Source organism: Theropithecus gelada, chromosome 8 (genome assembly GCF_003255815.1).
Source record: "Theropithecus gelada isolate Dixy chromosome 8, Tgel_1.0, whole genome shotgun sequence".
Classification (NCBI taxonomy): domain Eukaryota; kingdom Metazoa; phylum Chordata; class Mammalia; order Primates; family Cercopithecidae; genus Theropithecus; species Theropithecus gelada.
Genome location: NC_037676.1, coordinates 93,490,317 through 93,515,951, shown reverse-complemented (window position 1 = coordinate 93,515,951; position 25,635 = coordinate 93,490,317). Strand labels below are relative to the sequence as shown.

Sequence of the window (25,635 nt, the reverse complement as noted above, 5' to 3'; positions counted from 1 at the left end):
AAATTATAGGACATTAACCCATTTTTTTCATTGTCATTAGAAGTGACTGAAATTTTCCACAGCTTCACTAGTTAAATTAGCAAAGAAAAATGGAAGTAGGATCTAAAGTAGGTTATTTACTAAAGAACTCCTACCCCCTCATTTTATCATTGTTGCTAGTTATATCATAATGGTAACACTAATCATAAATGTATTTAAAGCTTCTACATGCCAGCCATGGAGCTTTAAATATAAAAACATTTAATTTAATCCCCAAACATGAAGGCAGGGACCACACTTTGTGCACATCTATATCCTGGGGAACAGCATAGATGCAAGAAAATGAATGATAAATATTTCTTAAAAGAATCACTATGGGCCGGGTGTGGTGGCTCACGCCTGTAACCCTAGCACTTTGGGAGGCCAAGGTGGGCAGATCATCTGAGGTCAGGAGTTCGAGACCAGCCTGGCCAACATGGCAAAACCCCGTCTCTACTAAAAAAACAAAAACATTAGCCAGGCATGGTGGCAGGCACCTTGTAATCCCAGCTACTCGGGAGGCTGAGGAAGGAGAATCACTTGAACCTGGGAGGTGGAGGTTGCAGTGAGCCAAGATCACGCCACTACACTCCAGCCTGGGAGACAGAGCAAGACTCTGTCTCTAAAATCATAACAATAACAACAATAATAATAAACATAATAAAAGAATCACTATGGGCTAGGTAGGGTGACTCACACATATAATCCCAGCACTTTGGGAGGCTGAGGTGGGAGGATTGCTTGAAGCCAGGAGTTCAAGACCAGCCTGGGAGACAAAGTGAGACCCTGTCTCCAAACAAAAAAAAAATTTTTTTAATTAGCCAGGGGTAGTGGCACACGCCTGTAGCCCCAACTACTTGGGAAGCTGAAGTAGGAGGATCATTTGAGCATAGGAGTTCAAGGCTGCAGTGAGCTGTGATCACACCAATACACTCCAGTCTGGGTGACAAGCAAGATCTATCTCTTAAAATAAAAAAAAATATGCAAACAAATGGGAGGAGGGGACAATGCATGTAGTGTTCAAAGCAGTCATCTTTAGGCAACTCAGTTTTTAAGAACTATAAATTGAACACCAGACCCTGATAAATTTCACAGTAAATATATAGAATAATAAATAACACAATAGAGCTGAGAGCAACAACAGATCTGAGAGCAACCTCCAAGGAGACCTCATTTTATATTTACTGGTTGAGTGACCTTTGACAAATAATTTAACCTCTTCCTGAACCCTACGTTTTATTAACAGTATGAGGGTAATAACTTTCTTGCAAGTTGTAGAAAATGATAAGCTCCTGATACTACGCTTGGCTCCCACTAAATGGTTGATGTTATTCTGTTACCATTTTGCGAGTAAAGAAATTTAAAAGTAGTATTTTTGTTATAGGAATTTAAAAAAAAAATCAAGACTATTTTAATACTTCACATTCTGTGGGAAATGTGACCAAAAAATCAGTATACTGGGGAAAACTGGGCTTCGTATGATGATAAAAGGCTACTTCAAAAGATAAACACAGTAGACATAAAACAAAATGAAACAAAAGTCAGAGGTAGATGGGTAGCTTTAAACATTATCGATAAAGGGTATGACTATAGAACATAAGAAAGAGTTCAAATTAACTTTAAAAGTACATGGGAATTTTAGAGAAAACTGTTAGAATAAGAATTATAATCACTGAATTTTGATATATACATCACCAAGTTATAAAGCCCACAAGACACTCTGTGGCATCAGTCAGGTCAGCTGAATGACACAATACGCCCTGCCCCTTTTCTCTGCTTTATTTTTCCCCTTAACACTAATCACCACCTCACATCCTATTTTCCCTCTTTGTTTCTTACATCACTCCTGACTAGAACATAAACTCTACGAGGGCAGGGATTTCCATCTGTTTTGCTCATTGCTGAATCACCAGTTCTGAGTGCCTGAGACACAGATGGTCCTCAATGCTTAGGCAGAAATTGAGGCCCAAAGAAACTAAGTGCCTTGTATATAGCTGGTTCAACCAGTTAAGTTGTGCCAGCACTTCTAAACTCTCATCTAGGGCTCTTTTCAATTCTCTAAGCTGTCTCTTTCTTTGAAACCTTCATCTGCCTTTCCTTTTTTTAATGAGACAGAATCACTTTGCAGCCCAGGCTGGAGTGCAGTGGTGCAATCTCAGTTCACTGCAACCTCCCATATTCTGGGCTCAGGCAATCCTCTGGAACTACAGGCACGTGCCACCGTGCCTGACTAATTTTTACTTTTATTTTTTTGTAGAGAGGAGGTCTCACTATGTTGCCCAGGCCGGTTTCAGACTACTGAGCCCAATCTGCCCACCTTAGCCTCCCATACTGCTGGGATTACAGATGTGAGCCACTGCACCAGGCCATCTGCCCTTTATTACCAACTGTGAGAGGGATGGAGCTGTACATCTGAACTGTATGATAATCTACAACCATTCTTTAAGGGTTTCTAGCACATTTTATCTAGCATGCTTCTAGAACTCCCATCACACAGGGGAAAAAGTTTTTTTTTTTTCCAAAATTCCACCATCTCTCTAAGACCCTATATAAGAAAAATTGCTAGCTCATGAACAGCTAAACATATGCCATTGGCCTGAATCTGACTTTTAAAGTACTTTAAAGATAGGCTAGACTATAAGCAGCCTAGTTTCAAATCAGTTGAATTCTTAATGGTGTAATTTCCTCTTTAAAAGTAAGCACTGGACTGAGCCAGCTCCCTGGTGAAGGAACTGAGTGTGAACAAACAGAAGTCTACATTTAGGTTACCCCTAAATAGAAGAATAAGAAGAGAAGTAATAAAGGGAGCCACAAGAAGACAATGTAATGATAATCAGACTCTTGGGGCTTTTTCCTATGGAAATATATTTTGGAATCTGTAACTTTTTACTAAACAACTATTAACCAAGTGTGAGACAAGAATACAGACATTTTCAGATATGCAAGGGATCAAACAATTTAACTACCACATACCCAGACTAGGATGATTTCTCGAGACTCCTGGAAAAACTAAGAGAGCAAGCCAAGAAAGGAAAATACAGGATACAGGAAACAGTGGGTCCAATTTAAGAGAGCAACAAAGTGAATGTCTTTGGCTGACGGTATCTAGCAAACCTAGATAACAATCAACTTAGATTGGGGCAGAGGATGGAGGGTCTTAGAGGGAAGTCTCTCAAGGAAAAGTACATTTGACAGAAAAAAATAATATGGTCGAGTTTGAAATAAAATGAGGCCACCATAAAGCTAAGGCACAAGAACAAAGGAAAGGTTATTAGAAACCCTAAGGGAACAAAAATTGCATATAAGAAAGAAAATAGAATCATAGATTAATTGACCCCATGTGAATATTTATTTATTAGTAATATATATTTTTAGAAGTTAAGAGTTATCCAAGACACAAAACAAATACTTAATTATGGTTATAACTTAATACAATATAAAAGCTCTAAGTCTTATAAAAGTAAAAACTTCAGAGTTTGTGAGGGAGGAGAGGAAAGGACAGCTGAAGGTAGATTACAGAGGCTGACACTGTCATCTTACGAAGTGGGGAAGTGGGGAGTCAAAAGAGACTGCAGTTGATGAAGGAAGAAATAAAGGTGTAGTAACATTACATGTAAAAGATACCTGTAGACCTAATCCCCTGATTCCAGATGTGGGCCAATATACAATAGATACATTAATATAGCTATCTAGAAGATGAAGAAAAATGATGCCAAATATAGACAAATCAAGAAAATAGATGAGTTAAAAGTGGTTATACATGAAGATCAGGATTGGAGATGAGGGGAAGTAGGACAGAAGATAGCTTCTTGTTATACACTTTTTGTAATATTTAATTCTCTGTAACCAATGGTATTACTTTAATGGAAATAAATTCAAATAGAAGGAGAGAATAGGTTCATGACTCAGTCAAGTCCCAAATTCTCTTGCGTAGAAACTCCTCTTTCTTATTAAAAAATTCCAAGTCCTTGTTGTCTTGTAACTACAAGTGTACTTTCTGCAATTACTAATGAAGTGGGAAATTTGTAAATGTTACCCTATTTCTTACAAAGATACAACTGCAGATTACAAACTCAATTTCTTAAACCTAAAAGGAAATGAGGTACGGTGAAAGTAAGAAAATACAGATTTATTTTTTGGAACTGTAAATTCAAAATTAATGAGTTATAATGCCTTAGCTGCTTATAGGTTCTTCCTGTGCTGATGACAATTCAGAAGCGAACAAAAAGAAAATTACCAAGTTAATATCCCTTGCCTTCTCTCAACCTCAAGATTTTTGGCAGCTAGAGTTTCACATTGTTAGGCAGAAAGGTTTAACACAAGCATCTGGGATTCATTCATGTCAGCTATTGCTCTTTAAAAAAGAATATTTTTTATTTAGAATATTAACCTTCCTTTAAAGACTATTTCAAGAGAAATAAATGTCCCTTCCTTCCTATTCCCTGCCAACACGCCATTTCAAAGTTTCAGCCTGCCCTAGGAAATTGAAAAGGAACTCCCTTCCTACATCCTAAATGTCTCTTCATTCCATAAGCAAAAGCTTCAGGACAGTCCCCAGGGTGAACATCATCTCCTGGATCCTCAAAACTACTTCCAGATGTGAGCCCCCAAGGTAGATGAGCAGATCCAGGTTTCCAACCCCTTTCCAGATGACAGCCTCTAGAAAGATGAGTGTGGCAGAGACCCAGTCCTCTGATTCCAGACATGGGCCAAAGAGCACATGAATAAATTGAAACTCCTCTCCCTACCACATGGAATTCCCTAAGGGATAAAGCCTTCTGATGCCTCTCCTGCTACACTCCACATTAAGTCTCCAGAGACCGAAGTCTCCAGAGATCGAAGTGTTATTGTTCTGTCTCTTACCTCTTTTTTCTCTCTTCCTGTTTTCCATCTTCAAAACCAAACAACAACAACAAAACACTGTTCCTCACCTGGGTCAAGGTGCGTAACTCTGGGCACACTTTAGGGATTAGGTTATTCTGAAGGACTAGAGTCTTCAGGCCGGGCAGTTTTCCTAATGCTGAGGGCATCTTTGTCATCTTCTTCCCATTCAAAGTAATGATCTTCGTGTTTTTACCACCACTCAATGCTTTTATTAACAATCTCTCAGTCATGATCTTGGAAAAGAAGTAGAAAACAAAGAAGGTAACCATTAGAGATTAGAGTTCTTTATTATACAGCTTTAGAACCTCTAATTACAGAATTGGTGTGTCATAGAAGCAAGAACATTCTGAGATCCACCATGTTGAAGGCGGGAAGCATTAGATTATTTTCCCATGTGAAAGATATGAAGGGAAAGTACCTGGTCCAGGTTTGGGGCAGGAAATGTATCAGGTAAGCCTAAGATAGCTTATACCGCAATGTTGAAGTTATTAGAGATTAATGAAGACACAGAAGTGAATTTCTAGGAGCTCCCACTAGTCTAAGATGGAAAATATTAAGGATCAGAAAAAAATAATCTACAGTAGACTGAGACATATCAAAATACATTAAAATCTGAGTTCATATGGCATTTTTTAAAAAGAAACATTACTCACACTGGGAATTACTAGTGCACCAACTCAGTCTGAAAATTGATAAAGGAAAAAATATAAGCATGTATTCTGCTCTTCCAGTACAAACTGTACTTAAATATATCTTAATAGTTAATAAAGTTCTTTTTCACAAGAATCAAAACTAATAAATGAGAAAGAAAAAATAACTTTAGAATAATGACAATTTTTGCAAATTCTAATAAAATAATGGAGCGATGCAAAAATCATAATTGGAGACTAAAAGTATTCGATGAAAGGTTGATGAGGAACTTTATAATCAAGTGATCAGGTTAATAACCCACTAATCAATTTTAGCTTCAATAAAATTGAGACAATCACATTATAAGCCTTATGAGGTAATGAATTAAAAAGTACACAGAAGCACCACCTATGAAATGTTCCTGCCCAAAAATTAAATCTGAATCTAATCATGGCTTCAAGATCTAACTATGATTTACAAAAAAAGAGAACCAGAGAATAAGTTAAGTTCATTATAGGGAAACACTCAGTCAAATCTATAACATGGAAGATTCTACAGGACTGGTCCCTGGTCCCATGTCACAAGGTTTCACCAACAAATGAAAGGCATTAATAAAAAGGAGGGAAAACTGTTATGAGGTAAGTGAAACTTAGGGCAAATAACAGCTAAATGCAATGTCTGGACTGTATTTGAATCTTCAATTGAATACAAACATCTCAGGGAAATTTGTTCATGGGCTATTAGATGAGAGAAATTAATTCTGTTACGTGTGAAAATGGTAAGGTGGTAGTATTTATTTTAAATGTGCTTAACATTCAGAAATGCATACTGAAATTTTCAAGTGAAATAAAATGATATCTTGAGTTTTCTTTAAAATAATCTAGGGGAAAACTGGGTGGAAGAAACTGATCAAAAAAGATTGACAAAATGTTGATAATTATTAATGCTGAGTAATAGACACATAGGGGGTTGTATTAGTCCATTCTCGCACTGCTATAAAGAAATACCTGAGACTAGGTAATTTATAAAGAAAAGCGGTTTAATTGGCTCGCAGTTCTGCAGGCTATACAGGAAGCATGGTGCTGGCATCTGCTCAGCTTCTGGGGAGCCCTAAGGAAACCTACAATAATAGTGGAAGGCAAAGGGGGAGCCAACACTTCACATGGCCAGAGCCAGAGGAAGACAGAGAGGAAGGAGGTGCTAACACTTAAACAACCAGATCTCAGGATAACTCACTCACTCACTATCAGCAGAACAGCACTGAGGGGATGCTAATCCATTCATGAGAACTCCACCCCCAGGATCCAATCACCTCCCACCAGGCCCCATCTCCAACACTGGGGATTATAATTGAACATGAGATTTTGGAGGGGACACAAATCCAAACCATATCAACATTCATTATATTAGTCTTATTATTTTTGCATATGTTTAAAAATTTCCAAATAAAACATTAAAACGGGAACAAAAAGGAGAGGGAGGGGAGCTGTGGCCAGTAACATTTTATTATTATCACAACCCCATCAGCACCCAGATAGGATGCATCTTAGAGGCATTAGGATTACACATGTATGTGACACACTTAGATGTGGATTTCCAAAAACCTAAACACTATAAAATACATTCTGCACTGAAAGTGATCTGAACAGAAATCAATCCTTCCTTTGGCATTCAGAAATCACTTTATTTATTTATTCAACAAATATTTACTGAGCACCTACTACATAGTCAACACTGTTGCAGGAGTGAATGAAAAAGATAAAAATTTCTGTTCTCAAGGAAATTCCATTCTAGTAGGGGAAGAAAAACAATCAGATAAGTAAATCTACTATGTTAGATGGTGATTTCATGCCAAGGGAAAAAAACTAAGCAAAAAAGAGAAATAGGGAGTGTGGGAAATGAGAAGTTTACAATTTTAAACAGGATGACCAGGAAAGGCCTCACTGAGAGAATGCTATTAGAGACAAGACCTCTTCCAGTAAGAGAGTAAAAGCAAGTGCCAGAATTCTAAAAAAGGATCATTAAATTTTTAAAGGGATTATAATGAATATCAATATCATAACAGTAAATCAAGAGGTGCTAATAGTGACTTTCAGTTGCTAGAATGACAGATAAAATAATTTTTCAGCTTCTTAATCACTGCTGTTTGCCTTCCCTCTTCCAAACCTATGCTTCGTCTTCTTTACTTCGATATTATTTGTTTCCTAAGAATAATAAAGCTGTTACTATCAAAACAAACTGATCACAAGGCTTTGTTTAAAAAAAAAAAAAATCCATGACAATCATCACCTCTTAAGTAACTACTGGGTGGCTAGCATCCCAGCTGACAGACTGTCCAAACCCTGGAAATTTGTTACTGCTTTAAGTGGGTAAACAAATCAATACCATCTGACACTGCTTTCTGTTAATCTGCTGAACGTAGAAAACCTGGTTAACATTCTTGAGTGTTTCTTCTCCCTTACTTCCAATATATAATCAATCCTATTCATACTGCCTGTTCCAGTTATCTATCACTGGGAAACAAACCACCACACATCTTAATGGCCTAAAATATTTATTTTATTGACAAATCTGTTTTTTTTTTTTTTTTTTGAGACGGAGTCTCACTCTGTCACCCAGGCTGGAGTGCAGTGGTACGATCTCAGTTCACTGCAAGCTCTGCCTCCCCGGTTCACGCCATTCTCCTGCCTCAGTCTCCCAAGTAGCTGGGACTATAAGCGCCCACCACCACGCCCAGCTAATTTTTTGTATTTTTACTAGAGATGGGGTTTCACTGTTCTAGCCAGGATGGCTTCGATCTCCTGACCTCGTGATCCGCCTGCCTTGGCCTCCCAAAGTGCTGGGATTACAGGCGTGAGCCACCATGCCCGGCCTTTATTGACAAATCTTAATCTGGGCAGGGCTTGCCTATAGTTCTTAGTGACAGCTATAGCAGCTCAAAGTCTGGGGCAGAAACCATCTAAAGGTTCACTAACCCACATCTGGTGGTAGACACTTCTTGTTAGCTAGGGCCTTAGGGTGATCAGCCTCTACATGCAGCCTCTCCAATGTGGCTTGGACTTCCTCCCAACATGGTGGCTTGGTTTGAAGGGTAAGCATCCCAAGAGAGAAAGTGGAGTGGAAGCTGTATTACTTTCATGACCTTACTTCAGAAGTCATACAGAATCACCTCTACCACATTTTATTCATTAGAACCAAATCACAGAAACGAGCTCATATTCAAAGGAAGACAAATTAGACTCTGCCTCTTGAAAGCAAGTAACCAAAAATTTGTGGACATGTTTTAAAACCCACCACAATCCACACTGTAGCCATGAGCTGTTTACATTCCTCCCATGTGCAAAACAGAGACACTCTTCCTGCAAAACCCCCTTCCCCAAAAGTTTCATCTATTTAGAACATCAGGTCCAAAGATCTTGTCATCTAAGTTAGGTACGAAGGTGGATGAAGCTCCTCTGAGGCAGTTCCTTGAGTTCAGCTTGAGTGCAGTTCATCTTGACCTGAAGACCTATCAACTAAAGAGACAAGTTATCTGTCCACATGTACCTAGAATACAACATAGGTAAAACAAACGGCAGGCAATAGTTAGTCCCATTCAAAAAAAAAAAAGGAAAAATCAGAGGAACAAAGTAGCCACTGGTTTATAGCAATTCTGAAATCAAATGAGGCACAAGGTTGTCATTTTTTGTTTGTTTGTTTTTTGCTTTTGAGATGGAGTCTTGCTCTTTCACCCAGGCTGGAGTGCAGTGGCACGATCTCAGCTCACTGCAACCTCCACCTCCTGGGTTCAAGCAATTCTCCTGCCTCAGCCTCCCGAGTAGCTGAGATTACAGGCACATGCCGCCATGCCTGGCTAATTTTTGTATTTTTAGTAGAGACAAGCTTTCACCATGTTGGCCAGGCTGGTCTTGAACTCCTGACCTCAAGTGATCCACCTGCCTCAGCCTCCCAAAGTGCTGGGATTACAGGAGTGAGCGACTGCACCCCGCCCACATGTACTGCCTGGGATTAGCTTTTGGTTCCCCTATTTGGGCTCCTGATTCCATCCTCTGAATTTCTTTCCTTTTCCATAAAATGTAGCCCATGTTTGCCAAATATTTTCCTCAGTCTGCTTCCTGTCCATAGAAGTTCAAGGGCCTCTCTTCATTTTAATTCCTTTTTGATAACAGCTTTATTGAGATAAAATTCACATACCATTAATTCAACCATTTAAAGTATACAAGTTGATGGTTCCTTAGGATATTTACCAACTTGTTGTAACTACCACCATAATCCACTTTCGAATATTTTCATCATCTCCAAAAGAAAGCCTGAAGCCTTTAAGAATCACTTGCCATTCCTCCCATTTACCCCAACCCTAGGCAACCATAAATCTACTTTTTATCTGTATAGATTTGCCTATTCTGGGGATTGTATATAGATGAAATTATATAACATGTGGACTTTTGTGACTGGCTTACTTTACTTAGCATGTTTTCATGGTTGAGATGCTTTGGATCTGTGTCCCCACCCAAATCTCATATCAAACTGTAATCCCCAGTGTTGGAGGTGGGACCTGTTGAGAGGTGATTGGATCATGGGGGCAGATTTCCCTCTTGGTACTGTTCTCATATTAGTGAGTTACTGTGAGATGTTTGTTTAAAAGCAGTGGCACCTCCCCCCACTCCCTCCTGCTCCAGCCATGTGAAATGTGCCTTGCTTCTCTTTTGCCTTGCACCATGACTGGAAAATTCCTGAGGCCTCCGCAGAAGCAGAAGCTACTACACTTACTTTACAACCTGCAGAACTCTGAGCCAATTAAACCTCTTTTATTTATAAATTACCCAGTCTCAGGTATTTCTTTACAGAACTGCCGAAACAGACTAATACAAAGGCTTATCCATGTTACAGCATGTACTGGCACTCCATTTATTTTTGTTGTCAAATAATATTCAATTGTATGAATACATCACAGTTTACATTTCCACTCATCAGCTGATGGGCATTTACAGTGTTTCTACTTTTTGGTTATTACAAATAATGCTGCTATAAACATCTGTGTACAACTTTTTATGTGGATATGTTTTCATTCTCTTGGGTATATACCTAGGGGTGGAATTATTAGGTCATATGGTACCTCTATGTTCCATCTTTTGAGGTACTGGCAGATTTTCCAGTGGCTACACTATTTTACACTCCTACTAACAGTGCATGAAGGTTTATCTTTTCATTTTATTGTCCTTTTCAATCCAACCTGATGCAAATCATTTAAAAACTTCATGGGTTTCTTTTAAAACAGTTTATAATTTACTCTATCTGACAAAAGCCACACCCACAAATCTCTTTCGGATGGCCCGCCTCTATCTTGGGTTCCCATGTGAAACTGCTGTGAGACATTATCATTAAGATTTTTAGGGACCCTATTGTTTATTGGTAAGACAGCATATTTAACCTTCCTGAGTTCTTTTTATTTATTAATTTAATTTTTTATATACTTTTAAGTTCTAGGGTACATGTGCACAACGTGCAGGTTTGTTACATATGTATACATGTGCCATGTTGGTGTGCTACACCCATTAACTCGTCATTTACATTAGGTATATCTCCTAATGCTATCCCTTCCCCCTCCCTCAACCCCACAACAGGCACCGGTGTGTGATGTTCCCCTTCCTGTGTCCAAGTGTTCTCATTGTTCAGTTCCCACATATGAGCGATAACATGTGGTGTTTGGTTTTCTATTCTTGCGATAGTTTGCTGAGAATGATGGTTTACAGCTGCATCCATGTCCCTACAAAGGACATGAACTTATCCTTTTTTATGACTGCATAGTATTCCATGGTGTATATGTGCCACATTTTCTTAATGCAGTCTATCACTGATGGACATTTGGGTTGGTTCCAAGTCTTTGCTATTGTGAATAGTGTTGCAATAAACATACGTGTGCTTGTGTCTTTATAGCAGCATGATTAATAATCCTTTGGGTATATACCCAGTAATGGGATGGCTGGGTCAAATGGTATTTCTAGTTCTAGATCCTTGAGGAATTGCCACACTGTCTTCCACAATAGTTGAACTAGTTTACAGTCCCACCAACACTGTAAAAGTTTTCCTATTTCTCCACATCCTCTCCAGCACCTGTTGTTTCCTGACTTTTTAATGATCGCCATGCTAACTGGTGTGAGATGGTGTCTCATTGTGGTTTTGATTTGCATTTCTCTGATGGCTAGTGATGATGAGCTTTTTTTCAATGTGTCTGTTGGCTGCATAAATATCTTCTTTTGAGAAGTGTCTGTTCATATCCTTTGCCCACTTTTTGGTGGGGTTGTTTGTTTTTTTCTTGTAAATTTGTTTGAGTTCTTTGTAGGTTATTAGCCCTTTGTCAGATGAGTAGATTGCAAAAATTTTCTCCCATTCTGTAGGTTGCCTGTTCGCTCTGATGGTAGTTTCTTTTGCTGTGCAGAAGCTCTTTAGTTTAATTAGATCCCATTTGTCAATTTTGGCTTTTGTTGCCATTGCTTTTGGTGTTTTAGACATGAAGTCCTTGCCCATGCCTATGTCCTGAATGGTATTGCCTAGGTTTTCTTCTAGAGTTTTTATGGTTTTAGGTCTAACATTTAAGTCTCTAATCCATCTTGAATTAACTTTCGTATAAGGTGTAAGGAAGGGATCCAGTTTCAGCTTTCTACTTATAGCTAGCCAGTTTTCCCAGCACCATTTATTAAATAGGGAATCCTTTCCCCATTTCTTGTTTTTGTCAATTTGTCAAAGATCAGATGGTTGTAGATGTGTGGTATTATTTCTGAGGGCTCTGTACTGTTTCATTGGTCTATATCTCTGTTTTGGTACCAGTACCATGCTGTTTTGGTTACTGTAGCCTTGTAGTATAGTTTGAAGTCAGGTAGCATGATGCCTCCAGCTTTGTTCTTTTGGCTTAGGATTGTCTTGGCAATGCAGGCTGTTTTTTAGTTCCATATGAACTTTAAAGTAGTTTTTTCCAATTCTGTGAAGAAAGTCATTGGTAGCTAATGGGGATGGCACTAAATCTATAAATTACCTTGGGCAATATGGCCATTTTCACGATATTGATTCTTCCTATCCATGAGCATGGAATGTTCTTCCATTTGTTTGTGTCCTCTTTTATTTCATTGAGCAGTGGTTTTTAGTTCTCCTTGAAGAGGTCCTTCACATCCCTGGTAAGTTGGATTCCTAGGTATTTTATTCTATTTGAAGCAATTGTGAATGGGAGCTCACTCATGATTTGGCTATCTGTTTGTCTGTTATTGGTGTATAAGAATGCTTGTCATTTTTGCACATTGATTTTGTATCCTGAGACTTTGCTGAAGTTGCTAATTAGCTTAAGGAGATTTTGGGCTGAGACAGTGGGGTTTTCTAAATGTACAGTCATGTCATCTGCAAACAGGGACAATTCGACTTCCTCTTTTCCTAACTGAATACCCTTTATTTCTTTTTTTTGCCTGATTGCCCTGGCCAGAACTTCCAACACTATGTGGAATAGGAGTGAAAAGGAGTGAATAGGAGTGAAAGAGGGCATCCCTGTCTTGCGCCAGTTCTCAAAGGGAATGCTTCCAGTTTTTGCCCATTCAGTGTGATATTGGCTGTGAGTCTGTCATAAAGAGTTCTTACTGTTTTGAGATACGTTCCATCAATACCGAATTTATTGAGAGTTTTTAGCATGAAGGGCTGTTGAATTTTGTCAAAGGTCTTTTCTGCATCTATTGAGATAATCATGTGGTTTTTGTCTTTGGTTCTGTTTATATGTTGGATTACGTTTATTGATTTGCGTATGCTGAACCAGCCTTGCATCCCAGGGATGAAGTCCACTTGATGATGGTGGATAAGCTTTTTGATTTGCTGCTGGATTCGGTTTGCCAGTATTTTATTGAGGATTTTTGCATCAATGTTCATCAGGGATATTGGTCTAAAATTCTCTTTTTTTGTTGTGTCTCTGCCAGGCTTTGGTATCAGGATGATGTAGGCCTCAAAAAATGAGTTAGGGAGGATTCTCTCTTTTTCTATTGATTGGAACAGTTTCAGAAGGAATGGTACCAGCTCCTCCTTGTACCTCTGGTAGAATTCGGCTGTGAATCCGTCTGGTCCTGGACTTTTTTTGGTTGGTAGGCTATTAATTATTGCCTCAATTTCAGAGCCTGCTATTGTTCTATTCAGGGATTCAACTTCTTCCTGGTTTAGTCCTGGGAGAGTGCATTTGTCCAGGAATGTATTCATTTCTTCTAGGTTTTTTAGTTTATTTGCGTAGAGGTGTTTATAGTATTATCTGATGGTAGTTTGTATTTCTGTGGGGTTGGTGGTGATATCCCCTTTATCATTTTTTATTGCATCTATTTGATTCTTCTCTCTTTTCTTCTTTATTAGTCTTGCTAGAGGTCTTTCAATTCTGTTGATCTTTTCAAAAAACCAGCTCCCGGATTCATTGATTTTTTGGAGGGTTTTTTGTGTCCCTATCTCCTTCAGTTCTGCTCTGATCTTAGGTTAAGAATGTATATTCTGTTGATTTGGGGTGGAGAGTTCTGTAGATGTCTATTAGGTCCGCTTGGTGCAGAGCTGAGTTCAATTCCTGGACATCCTTGTTAACTTTCTGTCTCATTGATCTGTCTAATGTTGACACTGGGGTGTTCAAGTCACCCACTATTATTGTGTGGGAGTCTAAGTCTCTTTGCAAGTCTCTAAGGACTTGCTTTATGAATCTGGGTGCTCCTGTATTGGGTGCATACATATTTAGGATAGTTAGCTCTTCTTGATGAATTGACCCCTTTACCATTATGTAAATGGCCTTGTCTCTTTTGATCTTTGTTGGTTTAAAGTCTGTTTTATCAGAGACTAGGATTGCAACCCTTGCCTTTTGTTTGTTTGTTTGTTTTCCATTTGCTTGGTAGATCTTCCTCCATCCCTTTACTTTGACCCTATGTGTGTCTCTGCATGTGAGATGGGTCTCCTGAATGTAGCACACTGATGGGTCTTCACTCTTTATCCAATTTGCCAGTCTGTGTCTTTTAATTGGAGTATTTAGCCCATTTACATTTAAGGTTAATATTATTATGTGTGAATTTGATCCTGTCATTATGATGTTAGCTGGTTATTTTGCTCATTAGTTGATGCAGTTTCTTCCTAGCATCGATGGTCTTTACAATTTGGCATGTTTTTGCAGTGGCTGGTACCGGTTGTTCCTTTCCAACTTTAGTGCTTCCTTCAGGAGCTCTTGTAGGGCAGGCCTGGTGGTGGCAAAATCTCTCAGCATTTGCTAGTCTGTAAAGGATTTTATGTCTCCTTCACTTATGAAATTTAGTTTGGCTGGATATGAAATTCTGGGTTGAAAATTCTTTTGTTTAAGACTGTTGAATATTGGCCCCCACTCTCTTCTGGCTTGTAGAGTTTCTGCCGAGAGATCCGCTGTTAGTCTGATGGGCTTCCCTTTGTGGGTAACCCAACCTTTCTCTCTGGCTGCCCTTAAGATTTTTTCCTTCATTTTAACTTTGGTGAATCTGACAATTATGCGTCTTGGAGTTGCTCTTCTCAAGGAATATCTTGGTGGCGTTCTCTGTATTTCCTGAATTTGGATGTTGGCCTGCCTTGCTAGGTTGCGGAAGTTCTCCTGGATAATATCCTGCAGAGTGTTTTCCAACTTGGTTCCATTCTCCCCGTCACTTTCAGGTACACCAATCAGACGCAGATTTGGTCTTTTCACATAATCCCGTATTTTTTAGAGGCTTTGTTTGTTTCTTTTTACTCTTTTTTCTCTAAACTTCTCTTCTGACTTCATTTCATTCATTTGATCTTCAATCACTGATACCCTTTCTTCCAGTTGACCAAATTGGTTACTGAAGCTTATGCATTTGTTATGTAGTTCTTGTGCCATGATTTTCAGCTCTGTCAGGTCATGTAAGGACTTTTCTACATTGGTTATTCTAGTTAGCCATTTGTCTAATCTTTTTTCAAGGTTTTTATCTTCTTTGCGATGGGTTCGAACTTCTTCCTTTAGCTCTGAGAAGTTTGATCGTCTGAAGCCTTCTTCTCTCAACTCGTCAAAGTCATTCTCCGTCCAGCTTTGTTCCATTGCCAGCAAGGAGCTGCACTCCTTTGGAGGGGGAGAGGCGCTCTGATTTTTAGAATTTTCTGCTTTTCTGCTCTGTTTTTTCCCCATCTTTGTGGTTTTATCTACCTTTGGTCTTTGATGATGGTGACGTACAGATGGGGTTTTGGTGTGGATGTCCTTTCTGTTAGTTTTCCTTCTCACAGTCAGGACCCTCAGCTGCATGTCTGTTGGAGTTTGCTCAAGGTCCACTCCAGACCCTGTTTGCCTGGGTATCAGCAGCAGAGGCTGCAGAAGAGTGAATATTGCTGAACAGCAAATGTTGTTGCCTGATTGTTCCTTTGGAAGCTTCATCTCAGAGAGGTACCTGGTCGTGTGAGGTGTCAGTCTGCCCCTATTGGCGGGTGCCTCCCCGTTAGGCTATTTGGGGGTCAGGGACCCACTTGAAGAGGCAGTCTGTCTGTTCTCACATCTCAAACTCCGTGCTAGGAGAACCACTACCCTCTTCAAAGCTGTCAGACCAGGACATTTACATATGCAGAGGTCTCTGCTGCCTTTTGTTTGGCTATGCCCTGTCCCCAGAGGTGGAGTCTACAGAGGCAGGCAGGCCTCCTTGAGCTGCAGTGGGCTCCACCCAGTTCGAGTTTCCTGGATGCTTTGTTTACCTACTCAAGCCTCAACAATGGCAGGCGCCCCTCCCCCAGCCTTCCTGCCACCTTGCAGTTAGATCTCAGACTGCTGTGCTAGCAATAAGGGAGGCCCCATGGGCGTGGGATCCTCCGAGCCAGGTGTGGGATATTATCTCCTGGTGTGACGTGTGCTAAGACCCTTGGGAAAGTGCAGTATTAGGGTGGGAGTGATCCGATTTTCCAGATGCTGTGTGTCATGGTTTCTCTTGGCTAGGAAAGGGAATTCCCTTACCTCTTGCACTTCCTGGGTGAGGCGATGCCTCGCCCTGCTTCAGCTCTCGCTAGGTGGGCTGCACCCACTGTCCTGCATCCACTGTTCTGTACCCACTGTCCAACACACCCCAGTGAGATGAACCTGGTACCTCAGTTGGAAATGCAGAAATCACCCGTCTTCTGTGGCACTCACGCTGGGAGCTATAGCCTGGAGCTCTTCCTATTCGGCCATCTTGGAACCGCCCTCCAAGCTTTCTGAGTTCTTAACAAAGCCTTTTATAGCTATGCCTTTTCATCTTCATCATTTTACTCAAGAGTTCCCTTTATTGGCTCTGTCTGGAACAGATTGCTTAATTTTGGCATCATTCACTGTCTGGAGAGGTTAGGAATGAAAGAAAGTATTTTTCAAACCCAAAAAGTTGTGGCTCCTTCATATTGAACAATTTTTTCTCTTGCTTGCCTTTCTCCTTTTGTCTTTTGCTATAGGGGCTAGAAGAATCCAGATAGCACCTTCAACATTGCCTAGAAACCTCTTTAGTGAGATCATGCAGTTGAGCATTACTTATTTTCCACTGTTTCATGGAAAATAAATTTCCACCATTGCTAAAATTTCTGCTACTATGTCACAAGAGTCACCTTTCTTCCAGTTTCCAGTAATATCTCTCACCTTGTTTAAACCTTCACCAATAGCTTCCTGAAGTGACATTAGGGTCCTGTTAACAGTCTCTTCAAGGCCCTTCTAACTTATACTCAAGCTCAGTGCCAAAGCTCCTACTTCATGGCTTAGTAGCAGCAAATTGTATATCCAGATTTAATAAAAAATAGTAACAATACAAACCATTAGGAATTGTATAGAATATGGGTTTTATCACAGGAATTTGATCTTATATAACTATGGGAGCTGGTTAAGCCCTCTATATAAGGTTGTTTACTTTTGTGCCCAGTGTTATGCCTTCCCTAAAATCCAGAGAAGCCAAAGGAGAAGATCTAGCAGAAGTGACAGTACACAAAGTGGCAAAGAGTCTGATCTGTTGGTTCAAGGAAGATTTCCTGCTATTGACTGCTGGGTCCAGTCATAATGGGTTAAAAAGAGCGAACCAGATGATAAAGTAAATGTGAAGTGGAAAAGCATTTAAATAAAAGCATGAAAAAAAGGTTCAGGGGCATGAAATACACAGGCCATGGGGAGTATAAATAATTGATTCTAGTGCATATATCTAAAGAAAGGAGTGATGGGAGGTGATGCTGGAGAAGTAAATAGGACCTGTCATGAAAGACCTCTTTTAAATGCCGTGATAAGGAGACTTAATCCTATGGGAATAAGAAGCCATCATAAGGATTAGGTTAGAAAGTATATTAAAATATACCCAGAATTTGTTTTAATCAAGTGATTAAGAAGTGATAGTTATGAAGGAAATTTATACTTGAATCCCTAGAAACAGAAGGCACGGCATGCCACACAGGGCCACGTGGGAAAGGACTGGGGACTGTCAGCAGGTAGAATAGAGTAGCAAGGGTAGAAAGTCTAGGCCAGAGGGCCAGGCGTGGTGGCTCACACCTGTAATCCCAGCACTTTGGGAGGCCGAGGCGGGCGGGTCATGAGGTCAGGAGATTGAGACCATCCTGGCTGACATGGTGAAACCCCGTCTCTACTAAAAATACAAACAAATTAGCTGGACGTGGTGGCGAGCACCTGTAGTCCCAGCTACTCGGGAGGCTGAGGCAGGAGAATGGCGTGAATCCAGGAGGTGGAGCTTGCAGTGAGCCAAGATCGCACCACTGCACTCTAGCATGGGTGACAGCGCAAGACTCTTGTCTCAAAAAAAAAAAAAGAAAGAAAGTCTAGGCCAGAGTCTTTATTGGAGTTCCTGTGGAAAATACAAAGCAGGGAAGGGTAAACAGTTTAGGACTGGCTAGTGTGAATAATTCTGGTGGATTTTGGGATTTAGAGACCCAGTGGTCTGGTACCTGGCCCTGGGATGATTAAAGCAAAGGACTATTGTTTCCTGGGGTGTATGGGTCAGACAGAGGAGGTCTGGCTTAGGACTGGTTAGTTTGCATATCAAAGTCATGCTCCTGGCTGCACCTGCCCTTTGTTATTTCTAAGAACCAACTAACCCCAGTAGGAACGGCCCCTCCTCAGCCAGAAAGGTTTTTTAAGATGTCAAAACATCAGAATATACAAAAAATAAAAATTAAAAATTTAAGTGATACAGGAAAGTGGTAGTCAGATTTGCATTTGTGGCAGTTCACTTTAGTAGCATAAAAGAATGGTTTAAGGGAGTAAGACCGGAGGCAGGAATGGCTTCTGTACTATTCCAGGTGATAGGGAAAACAAGATGGAGATAAAGTGATAGGTATAACCTGGGTAAGACTGCGACTAGAATCTGGTCTCTTTGTAGGAACATTAGATAAGCCACAATTTAGGATGTGGAGAGATGAGAGTTGTGTAATATTTAGCAGGGTACAGCTGTGACGCAGGTCTAGGTTTATTAAGATACTGAGAATCTAGGAAAGAGAGATTCAGAAAAAGAGATGGAATTTGCTCTTTCAAACCTTTGAGTTTTCACCTGTATCTTAAACACACTCCTTATGGACACCAGCTGAAAATGAAAGGGTTGCTGATCTCTGTGCCGTACAGACTAGCCTCATGGAATGTCAGCATCTAGAGCTTTCCCAGCAACCCGAAATCAATCCATTTGGCAGGTAAATTGAAAAAAATCACCAGCTTTTTGAGACAGCAACAGCCTGTGAACTCAGCAAAAAACTAGGAATCTCAAGTTGAATGTTAATCCAGACGGTTACTGACTTATTGTGTAAATTTAGAAAGCCAGTCAAATTGCCTGTATCTATCTCTCTTCTCATCAGTAAAACAACAAGAAAGAATGCCAATCTATTCCACAGAGATTGTGTGGGAAACAGCTAACTAATGATTATAAACTATTCTGGAAGTATAAAGTGCTGTAAGAATGCTAAAATATACAGTATCCTAGGAACTCAAGGACCCTAAAGTTGAAACAATCATTAATTTTATTAACAGAGAAGTGTTGTTTCATTTATTAACATTCTATAATACAAAATAATCTGGCTAATTCTTAATACGACAAGGGCCCATGACAAATTATAAAAATTTTGGAAGTTGGAAAAATGCATGAAAAACAGGAGTTCATAAACACAGGTTATGGCAGAAACCAACGCACTTACTTGATTTGTTTTGGCAAGCTTATTTTGTGATTTAAAATGTGGTCTGAGACTTGGGGTAAAAGTTTCAAACATGAGCAGATGCTTCATGTACTTGAAAACTGCTGTAGAAATTCTGTCCTGTAATAAAGAAGGGTACTAGGTTTCTCTTGGTTAGTTTTCTTTTTAAATATGGAAATGGAAGGTTTGATTTAAAGGTCTTGGATTCTCAAAGCCTACCTTTTGGAGTCACTTACTAGCTAACTGACTAGCCTTTGGATTCTCTAGCCTGCCTTCTAGAGTCACTTACTAGCTACGTAGCTTAAGCAAGTAATTCATTCTCAACGTCCTCAAGTCTCATTTTCATTCTCCAAAAAATAGGGATGAAAATAGCAACCCCTGCTTTCCATGAGGCATAAATAAGCCACATATGCAAAGCATTTAGCACACTACCTGGCACACAGTAAGAGCTCAGTAAAAGGTAGTGGTTTGCTGTTGTACAATCTCATATACACATTTAAATTAAGAGCTCCACTTTCTGTTAACAAATCTCAAGTTGCAAGCACTACCCCTGAGACTGATAAAAGGTGCTAACATGTGCTCACTGTGCCAAAGATCTGTCTCCCTGATGCCACTTTCTTGCCACTATACTCTTCTTTATCCTCACTACTTCAACTTATTGCTTAGATATCTGAGTATACTCTTGTTAGAGAAGCTCAAATGAGGGGCTAAAGATCTGTTGGAGATGTTATACAAGAGATCCTTAAACTGGCTACGTGGCTGGAAATAGATTACTGGTTCACAGACTTTAAAACAGAAAGAGATTTGCAGGAAATACAGAGTTACCAACTCTTAATTTTGTCAAGTGAGGACATTTTTTTTTTTTTATTTACTCTCAACTACTGCCACCACAAATTCATAAAAGGACATTTTAAACCCTTCTGTTGAAAGAAGATGACATATATATAAGTTTATTTAAATTGATTAAATTTGCTTTATGAAAATCTCACTATCTTATACTAAATGTTATTATGCTGCCAGTGAGATCAGTTTACAGACCAGCATTTAATTACCACTAGGCTAGAGGAATCTCTCAATATTCTACTTAAAAACACATACACAAATACACATATATATTTTTATATTTTGGGGAAGCTTTATCAAGTATTAAACATAGAAAACAGAAGTAGCCAATCAAAACAAAAAGTAGCAATGAATAGATTACAAAATAGAATACTAAGATAAACTAAGCAGTAAGAAAGTTAAACATCTACAAAGTCTAATAAAGTAAGGAATAAACCAAAAAGGGGATAAGATAATGTCAAGATTTTGGTGTGGAAACTTAAGCCTTTTTTTTTTTTTTTTTTTTTTTTTGAGACATAGTCTTGCTCTGTCCCCAAGGCTGGAGTATAGCAGTGTAATCTCTGCTTACTGCATGCAACCTCTGCCTCCTGAATTCAAGCGATTTTCCTGCCACAGCCTCCCGAGTAGCTGGGATTACAGGTATGCACCACCAGGTCCGGCTAATTTTGTATTTTTAGTAGAGATGGGGTTTCTCCATGTTGGCCAGGCTGGTCTCGAACTACTGACCTCAGGTAATCCACTGGCTTTACCTCCCAAAGTGCTGGGATTACAGGTGGGAGCCACCATGCCCAGCTGGAACTAGGTATTTTTGACTGAGAAAAGAAATTTAAGTTAGCAGACCAGGTGGAGATGGTGGTGGGTGAAACCCCGTTTGAAACCTCCAGCCACTGCTCACCTCTTGCTGAGTCTGCCACAAGGAAATCCTGGCTCAGTGTAGACAGCCATTCTAATTTTTTTAGAGAAGCTGGAAATATGAATTTTTGGTGAAATCACTCCTTAAATGCTACCAACTACCTCACATCTGTTTTTTTCTTTAAATCACTACACAGGTCTAACAAAATATGTCTCTGAGCCACGTTCAGTCCAGCAGTTTGGAAGTTCTGACCTAAGTGTGAAAAAGAGGGTCAAGGATAACATCCTAAAGGACATTCAGGTGAAGAGGCTCAGACCAGAACAGCACCTAAAGAGGAGGAACCATTTGGCAAAGAGTAGTGTATTAGTCAGGGTTCCCTAGAGGGGCAGAACTAATAGGATAGATATACATATGAAGGGGAGTTTATTAAGGAGTATTGACTCACACGATCATAAGGTGAAGTCCCATAATAGGCCATCTGCAAGGTGAGGAACAAGGAAGCCAGTCCAAGTCCCAAAACTTCAAAAGTAGGGAAGCCAAGAGTGCAGGCCCAGGAGCCCTTGACAAATCACTAGGGTAAGTCCAAGAGCCCCAAAGCTGAAGAACTTGGAGTCTGATGTTCGAGGGCAGGAAGCATCCAGCACAGGAGAAAGATGAAGGCCAGAAGACTCAGCAAGTCTGCTCATTCCACTTTCTTCTGCCTGCTTTATTCTAGCCATGCTGGCAGCTAATTAGATGGTGCCCACCCAGATTGAGGGTGGGTCTGTCTCTCCCAGTCCACTGACTCAAATGTTAACCTTCTTTGGCAACACCCTCACAGACACACCTAGGAACAATACTTTGCATCCTTCCATCCAATCAAGTTGACATTCAATTTTAACCATCACAAGTAGTATTATGGACAAAGATAATTGCAAGGAGAGTGTAGTCTACAGTGCTAAAGGCAGAAGAGATTTCCAGTTAGTTAAGGATAAGTTAGCAGTTCCTGGTACTACTCTTAGAAGCAGTTTCGGTGACATGGTACAGACCAAATCCAGACTGTTTTGAGTCAGGGGGAGGAGAGGAAGAAAGAAAAAAACAAAACAAAACAAAACAAAATATATATAGATATTCAAAATTACAAGTTTAAATAAATAGCTCCATGTGCAAAGGGTGTCATTCTTCAGCAATAATTAAAAGAAACTTTGTAAATATATTACAACATACACAAAATATTTCTTTAAAGCACTTAAATATTCTTTATGGAGCTTAGGAAAGGTATTTCCTTAATTCACATTAATTCACCCACAATACCAAAAGAGTTTAAGAATATCAAAACCAAACCTGACAACCTCTATGTCAATCAAGAATCTTGACAGCTAAATCCTAAACAGAATATAAATATCAAAGTTTGAGATATTCAGTAGAAAGCAAAACAGAAATACTATTAGAATATTTGCCTTATTATATCAGATATTTCTTGGTCTCATAATATCCTACAAGTTACTGAAAATTTCCTACATGCTTAATTCTAAGAGCAACAGTGAAACGGCCCCTCATTCTAGCATTCCAAGGCTCTGCTTTATAAACCACCTTAACAATCCCACTTTTCCAAGAGATTAGTAGCCTATCACATTTCTGCCTCCCATTTAGGTGACATATAATACACCAATAACCAACCTGTAAAATAATAACTATTATTCTCATAAATACCATAAATTATATAGAATATGCTATATACATTATTGAAACATTCCTACTTATCTTTATAGTTCTCCTACTAGGAAAACATTATTATTCCTATTTTATGTAAGTAAACAGGAGCTCTGAAAGGTTAGTCAATAAGCGCCAGGGTCAAGACTGAAATAAGTCTGAACACAAAGACCACGATTTCCAGTACGTGTAATAATGCTTAGTAATGTTCACCAAATATTCCAGCTCCCTGCCTTCAGGACACAGGGTAGGACTGCACTTCTGGGCACTTTCCTACTTAGGTGAAGCCATGTGACTAATTCCGACAATGAATGGAAATGAGATGTGTTTCTCTAAGCCACAGAATTTACTTGCTGGAGGGAGATCCTCCAGAATGCTCTCTTCTAATAAAGTTTAAGATGGTGACAGCTTCAATAGTTTGGGACCTACAGTACAAAATCATGGAGCAGGGCCCTCGGCCAACTTGCAAAATGTAGCAATACAAGAAACACTCCCATGTTGGTATGTGACACCAAGATTTTTGAGTTGTTACCATAGCACAACTCAGTCTATCCTGAATGCTACCATCAGTAATCCCAAAAGCCAAATAAACACATTTTAATAGGTAAGAATATAAAGAGAAAGGAAAAAAAAGTTAAGGTCCATTCAGCTTTTTCAAAGGGGATTGATGTAAAGTCTGGCATTAAGCAGTTACCAAAGTCATGTAAAGTAGATGACTAACTGCCTACTGTGTCCAATTTGTGATCTAAATGGTTTTCTTTAGAACTTTCCAACCTCGTTAGCAATAAAACTTATGATTTAGTAAGTGGTTCTCAACCGGGGACAGTTTTGTTCCCAGGGAGACATTTTTTGTTTTTACAGCTTTGGAGGGCGATGACACAGGTACTTAGAAAGGAGATGCCGCTGCTAAACATCTTACAATGACACGACAAAGAATTATCCAACTCAAAATGTTAACAGTGCCACTGATGAAACTCTCCGATCTAGGTATATAAGGCCTTTCCGATGTCAGTCACAAGACTAGGGGTGGGTGGGGGCTGGGGGGAATGCCTGATTCAAAAACAGCAATTTTTCCATCAGGATTTGGCAAAGTGAAGAAAATGCTTACTTACTGCAAATTAAAACCCAATGAGATACCATCTCACACCAGTCAGAATGGCTATTATTAAAAAGCCAAAAATTAACAGATGTTGCCAAGGATATGGAGAAAAGGGAACACTTATACACTGTTGGTGGGAATGTATATTAGTTCAACCCCTGTGGAAAACAGTATGGAGATTTCCCAAAGAACTAAAGATATAACTACCATTCAATACAGCAATCCCACTACTGGTTATCTACCCAAAGGAAAGGAAATCATATTATCAAAAAAATATCTGGCCGGGCGCGGTGGCTCAAGCCTGTAATCCCAGCACTTTGGGAGGCCGAGACGGGCGGATCGCGAGGTCAAGAGATCGAGACCATCCTGGCTAACATGGTGAAACCCCGTCTCTACTAAAAAAAATACAAAAAAAACTAGCCGGGCGAGGTGGCGGGCGCCTGTAGTCCCAGCTACTCGGGAGGCTGAGGCAGGAGAATGGCGTGAACCCGGGAGGCGGAGCTTGCAGTGAGCTGAGATCCGGCCACTGCACTCCAGCCCAGGCGACAGAGCGAGACTCCGTCTCAAAAAAAAAAAAAAAAAAAAAAAAAAAAAAAATATCTACACTCATGTTTATCACAGCACTATTCACAATAGCAAAGTCATGGAATCAACCTAAGTGCCTATCACTGGTAGATTAAAGAAAATGTGGTACATAGACACCACGGAATACTATGCAGCTATGAAAAAGAATGAAATCATGTCCTTTGCAGCAACATGGATGTAGCTGGAAGCCATTATCCTAAGTGAATTAACACAGAAACAGAAAATCAAATACCACATGTCCTCGCTTATAAAGTGAGAGCTAAACAATGGATACACAGGTACATAAAGATGGAAATAACAGACAGTGGGGACTCCAAAAGGGTGGGGGAGATTGATAAACTACCTATTGGGTACAGTGTTCACTATTTAGGTGACGGGTTCTAGAAAAACACACGTTCCAGCATTATAAAATATACCCATGTAATAAATCTGCACATGTACCCTTTATATCTAAAATAGAAAATTAAGAAATGAAATGAAAAATTTAAAAACTCATGTAATTTAAAGTGAGGTCATTATTTTTGTTCATCAAACTCATGCGCTGGGGTTATTGATCCCCACGTTAATGCTATATTTGGTTAAAATTATAAACAATAAATAAGACTTTTTTGTCAATACAAGAGTGACAAAGAAAAAGGAGCTAGATTATAAATCATCCCTATTCACAGAAATAAAAATTCAGCAGCCTTATAGAAAGGCAGCGATTTGTTTCAGTATGTCATACTAGTCATCCTGATTATACTGAAATAAGACAACTATAAAACTTCTTCATGGTCAGTATATTAACAAAGGTTTTAATTTTTTTTGAACTGTACACTTATTTTATAGGATTCTTATATTTGTTTAGATTTATTAAAATCAGACAATATCCTAATTGGTA

General features: G+C 39.4%; 1 protein-coding gene across 2 annotated transcripts in view; it reads right to left on the bottom strand.

Annotated features, from left to right (window-relative positions):
- Positions 1-5,170, bottom strand: part of LRRC69 (leucine rich repeat containing 69) — a 105,858-nt gene extending 100,688 nt beyond the window's left edge. For both annotated transcript variants that reach the window (XM_025394159.1, XM_025394158.1), the window contains exon 1: positions 4,950-5,170. In XM_025394159.1, the coding sequence (XP_025249944.1) occupies positions 4,950-5,132 (183 nt within the window). In that variant the 5' untranslated portion in view covers positions 5,133-5,170. The remainder of the gene's footprint in view (positions 1-4,949) is intronic.
- Positions 5,171-25,635: the final 20,465 nt, after the last annotated feature.